At 39.7% G+C, this 5,711-nt stretch overlaps 1 protein-coding gene across 2 annotated transcripts in view; it reads left to right on the forward strand.

The window, feature by feature from the left end:
- Znf597 (zinc finger protein 597) overlaps nucleotides 1–5,367 on the forward strand; it is a 6,816-nt gene extending 1,449 nt beyond the window's left edge. For both annotated transcript variants that reach the window (XM_005391344.2, XM_005391346.2), the window contains exon 3: nucleotides 4,233–5,367. In XM_005391344.2, coding sequence (XP_005391401.1) covers nucleotides 4,233–5,347 — 1,115 coding nt within the window. In that variant the 3' untranslated portion in view covers nucleotides 5,348–5,367. The remainder of the gene's footprint in view (nucleotides 1–4,232) is intronic.
- The last annotated feature ends 344 nt before the right edge of the window (nucleotides 5,368–5,711 follow it).

A 5,711-nucleotide genomic window follows, 5' to 3' on the forward strand; every position in this document is an offset into this window, starting at 1 on the left:
ATACACATTCATTACAGTGAAGATACACTGTCATTAACTCCCTTGAAAATACCTCCTGCTCACTTAGCCCATAGTTCTTGCCACTTTCTGAAGTAATTCTGGAAGTCCTCTTTTGTGTCTTTATGAGATGTGATCAAAATTATGAATGCTGCTGCTGAGTGCCATCTAACAGAAAGGTGGGCTTGTAAAAAACATGATGGTGCATCCTGATCGCCTTATTCACCAGATCTGGCACTCTGTAATTTCTGGCTCTTTCTCAAATCAAAATGACTGTGAAAGGGAAACATTTTGAATTGCCTCAGAACATTGAAGCAGCTATGACAGCACAACTAAAAAGACTCATAAAAGAAGACTTCCAGAACTGCTTTAGAAAATGCCCAAGATGGCCAGATGTGGTGGCGCACACTTGTAATCCCAGCACTCAGGAGGCTGAGGCAGGAGGATCGCTCTGAGTTTGAGGCCTGCCTGGGTTACAAAATGAGTTCAAGGCCAGTCAGAACTGCACAGTGAAATGCTGTCTCAAAAAGGAAAAAAAAAAAACAAAAGTGGCAAGAATGATGAGATAAGGGTGTTCAACTAGAGTGGAGTATCTTAAAGGGGATTACTTAATGGCAATATGTCTTCTACTATAATAGTTTTTAAAAATTTAAACATTCACCATATATTTCCATTACATCTTATATATGAATATGGTAAGAAGTTTCATGAAAGAAGTTTTTTTTAAAAAAGGTGAAAGAACAAGTTCCAAAATCTGAAATAGCATTTTTCTTGTGTGTGACAGGCTCTTGCTATGTAGTTCAGGCTGGCCTTGAACTCACTGTATAGCCCAAGATGGTCTAGCGCTCTCGGTGATGATCCTTTTGCCTCAGCCTCCCAAGTGCTGGGACTACAGGAATGTGTCACTTCACCCAGCTCAAAGATGATTGATTTTTTTTTTTTTTTTTTTTTTTGAGACAAAGTGTTGCTATGTAGTTCAGGCTGACTTTAAACTCACTGTGTAGCCAAGGCTGACCTCAAAATCACATCAATCCTCCTGCCTCAGTTTCCCACGTCCTGGGACTACAGGCATATACCACATTCCCAGCAAGAGAAGATTTCTTTTTTTGTGAGAGGTCTCGCTATATAATGCAGGCTGGTCTTGAACTCACTATGTAGCCCATGCTGGCATCACATTCTCAGTGATCCCCCTACCTCAGCCTCCCAAGTGCTGGGATTACAGGTATGTACTGTTACACCTGGCAAGAGATGATTTCTGAAACTCAAAGATTTAATCTAGTACAGTGGCTGTGGTTTCACCCAATATATGATAATCTTCCCAAGTATTTGTTGCAGTCAGTTTACAGTGTTACTTGGAAAAACCCCATTAATATAGATGATTATAATTTGCTAATGATATGCTCTTAAAAGATGCTATACCTTCTTTATATAAAAGGGACTATATATAGTATTTCTATGCCTGAGTAGGTTTTACCTCTGACTGGAGCTAAGTAGCTAAACTGTCCCATAACTCATGTTTTATATCTTCCACTTGTCTCTTGTTATGTTCATGTATAGAGTATATTTTAATGGCTATTTTAATATTTTTCTGCGTTTTATCATTATATTATTGTTTTTATTGACTGATTTTTCTTCTTGTTATTGGCCATATACACATTCCTGTATACCTGGTAAGTTTTTGCTGGATTTTGGACTTTGTGAATTTTATGTTGTTGTTTGCTGGATTTTGTTTTATACTTTAAAACATTTTTGAACTTTGTTGTGGGATGGATTAAAGTTACTTGGAATTGACCTGGGTGTGTTGGTGCACACCTATAATCCCAGCATTTGGGAGGCTGAGGCAGGACAATCCCATGAGTTCAAGGCTATATAGTAAATTTAAGGCCAGCCTAAACTACATAGCAAGACCCTATCTCAAAAAAGAAAAAGTTACTTGGGGTTGGGTTTGCTCCTTGCTTTTTTACATTGTTAGGCAGGTTCAGATCAGCCTTCAATCTAGGGCTGGGGATGTAGCTCAGTGTCACAAGCACCTGCTTAGCAAGTGCAAGGTCCTGAGTTCAGTTCCTATTATCAAACAAACAAACAAGCCTTCAATCTAATGCTAATGTGGCCTACTATTTTTTTGTTGTTGTCGTTTTGTTTTTTTTGGTGTTTTGAGACAGGGTCTCACTATGTAATTCAGGCTTGCCTTGAATTCACTTATGCAGCCCGGGCTGGCCTCCAACTCAGGGTGAGCATCGTGCCTTAGCCTCCTGAGTGCTGGGATTACAGCCGTGCAGCCCCACACATGGCTGGCCTACTGTCAAGATAATATTTTTCCGAGTTGACTTCTTGATGTCTTGTGTGTTAAAGGGCCAGTCTCTCTACATTGGCTGGTAGGAATGTAAGCTAGTTATTCTGTGTATTCCTTTTCCGTGATTCTTTATCATGGCTTTGGATAGTTTCCTAGTGCTTACAGATTAGTACTCAGCAAGTCTTAAAGGGGCCCTGTATCGGTTTCCTGAGCTCTCTTTATGGGCAGCTATTATTTTATTATTTTGCTCTCAAATCTTAGTGGCCTTGATTGGTATCCCAGATCTCTAAACTCAATATCTTCAAGTCAGCAAAACCACTGGGTACTACTTCAATCCCCATATGCTACACCCATACAGAAATCCTTTCCAGTCAGTGAGTTGAAATAGTCATAGGACTTCATTTCTTAGGAAGGAAGGATCCCTTTTGTATTAATATATTGGCTTTATAAATGAACACAGTTTTCCCTTGTATCTGCAGAGTAGTTCTAGAACACTGCTCTCCTAAGGATACCAAAATCTGCACATGCTTAAGACCCTTATATATAAGATGGCATATTATTTGCATGTGACCTACAAACATCTTTCCATGTACTTTGTCACCTCTAGATTACTTGTAATACCTAAAACAATGTAAATACAATGTAGAATTATTATACTGTATTGTTTAGGGAATAATGACATGAAGAAAAATGTACATGTTTGGTATAGATGGAATTGTTTTGATTATTTTCAGTGTTTGGTTGGTTGAGTCCACAGATGTAGAACTCCCAGATAGGAGGGCTGGGTATATTGGGAAAAATAATAAAAAGGAATTCTTTTTGGCAGGCCCAGTCTGTCAGCTGTCTTTGAGGTAAGACTGGCCATTCTTTGCCTGCATAAACACAGCAGCATGAACTTAATCATTCCTTGGTGAAGATTGAAGATTTTTTCTTTTTAAGACAGTGTCTCACTATGTAGTTCAGGCTGGCCTTCAACTTATTATGTAGTACCGGCTGACCTCAAATTTGTGGCGATCCTCCTATCTCAGCCTCCCAAGTGCTGAAATTATAGGCATATGCCACCATACCTAGTAAGGGCAATTTGCTAGCAATATATTTTAAAGACCCCTGTGGTGATAATAAAACTACTTTTGGTAATCTGTGTGCTTCTTGTTAAGGTGGAAAAATACTCACTTAGGCTGGGCATAGTGGCATACAACTATAATCATAGCACTCAGAAGGCTAACACAGGAAGGTCAAGAATTCAGGAGTAGCCTAGGCTACTTAAGTTCAAGACCAGCCTTGACTACTTAGCAACACCTTGTAAGAAAATACCAAACATAAAAATATTCATATGCCTTCTTTTTATTTTGCAGTGCTGTGGAATGAACTCATACATGCTAGGCAGGAGCTCCACCACTGAACAATATACCCAGGCCCTTTTTTATTTTGACACGGTCTCACTAAGTTGCCCAAGCTGGCCTTGAACTTGTAACCCTCCTATCTCAGCCCCCTGAGTAGCTGTGATGACAAGCCTGTGCCACCTCACCCATCTGCCTTCTTTCTTTCTGGATAAATATGAATCCTATATGCATTCCAGTTTTGAGTGCTTACTTGTCACTTGAGAGAGTTTAAATAATGAAAAGCTCCTAAAATCTAAGTTAGAATAAATGGAAAACTACACCTCTAGACAATGTCTACCAAGATTGCCCTTAATTCCTATTACCGGACCATGACTTAGTTATAGCCATTCTCTGCTTCTTGCCCTTGCATGTTCATGAGGAACTGGATCTTTTGAAAGTCAGGAGAACCTGCCGGCTCCTAAATTTGTATATTTATCAGGTCAGGGTTATAAGATAATTCCTTTCCAATTTCTTGCTCTTCTGTGTAACTACCTTAGCTTGTTCTTTCTTAGCATTACTTGAAGATGCCATGTGTTGCTTTGTTTTGTTTTTATCAACAGGAGGGAAAAACAACACTGAGATTAACGAACAGTTAAGCCTAGAGTCCCTGGAACTTGAAGAGCTTCCCTCAGAAAATAACTCCATCGCTGCACCCCGAGTCCATCACCCACAAGAGTCCTCTGAGGATAGAGTTGGAATTCCTGAGATGAATATATCAGGGGGAACTTCCATTTACAAGAAAAAGTTAAGAAGCCTTTTAATTACTGTTGAAAACCATACTCCATTAGTAGAACTGTCTCAGTGTTTAGGAGTCAAAGCACTTTCTGACATTCTTGAATTTCCCCCGGAAGAAGCCAAAAATGAGTACAAGTGTCCTGAATGTGACCAATGCTTCAGTGATAATTTATATCTTGTTTTGCATCAGAAAATTCATTCAAGAGAGAAAAAGTATAAATGTGGTGACTGTGGGAAGAGCTTCAATTATAAAGCCAACCTGAGTACACACAAGAGAATCCACACTGGTGAGAAGCCTTATAAGTGTACCAAGTGTGAGGCCACCTTCCGCCAGCAGTCCCATCTGTCCCGGCACATGAACAGCCATGTAAAAGAGAAACCCTATATGTGTGATATATGTAAGAAAAGTTTTACGTGGCTCCCAGGATTAGCACAGCATAAGAAAAGCCATGCTGTTGGAAAAGCATGTGAACATGCTAACCATGGTAAATATTTTCATCAGAAAACAAATCTGGCTTTGCCTGAGAATACTTACCCACCAGCAACCCAATACCAGCACAGTGAGTGTGCGAAGAGCTTCCAACAGCCTTCATACTCTGCTCTCCCTGAGAAAAGCCACAAGGAAGATTCTGAACAGCACAGTATTGATGATGAAAACTTTTTTTCATTCTCCAGATTCAAACCCTTACAGTGTCCTGAGTGTGACATGAAATTTCCTTGTTTCTCCGAGCTTGTTTCTCATCAGAACATTCACATAGAAGAAAAGCCCTATAAATGTGAAACGTGTGCACAGAGTTTTGCTTTGGATTCAGAACTTGCATGCCACCGGAAGAGCCACAAGCAAGAGGAACCTTTTAAATGTTCTGTTTGTGGGAAGAGTTTTAAAGTGAATATGCATTTCGTTACTCATAAGCGAACCCACAGGAAAAAAGCGCTGTAAATATAGTTAAGTTTTCTTAATGCTTGGGCGTCGCAGTATCTGTATGATAGGAAGCTGTTGATGTGCCAAGCACAGTGCTAAGCACTTTACACACATTCCATGTAATAGTTACTTCTCATCATAGCCCTGATGTAGGCAGTGTTATTTCTAGGTTACAGCTGAGGAAGCATAAGCAAGGTCACGTAGCAGTGGTGAAGTGAGGATTCAAAGTCAGTTACTCATCAAATTCCATTTGAACACATCAGAGAAACACCTAGAACTTTCTGTTTTTTGTTTTGGTGGCGCTGGCTTTGCACAAATGCTCTTATTACTTGAGCTATACCCTCAGCCCCCAGAACTTTTTTTTTCCAGAACTTTTTTTAAA

This window comes from Chinchilla lanigera, unplaced genomic scaffold (genome assembly GCF_000276665.1).
Source record: "Chinchilla lanigera isolate Chin_1 unplaced genomic scaffold, ChiLan1.0 scaffold00041, whole genome shotgun sequence".
NCBI lineage: Eukaryota > Metazoa > Chordata > Mammalia > Rodentia > Chinchillidae > Chinchilla > Chinchilla lanigera.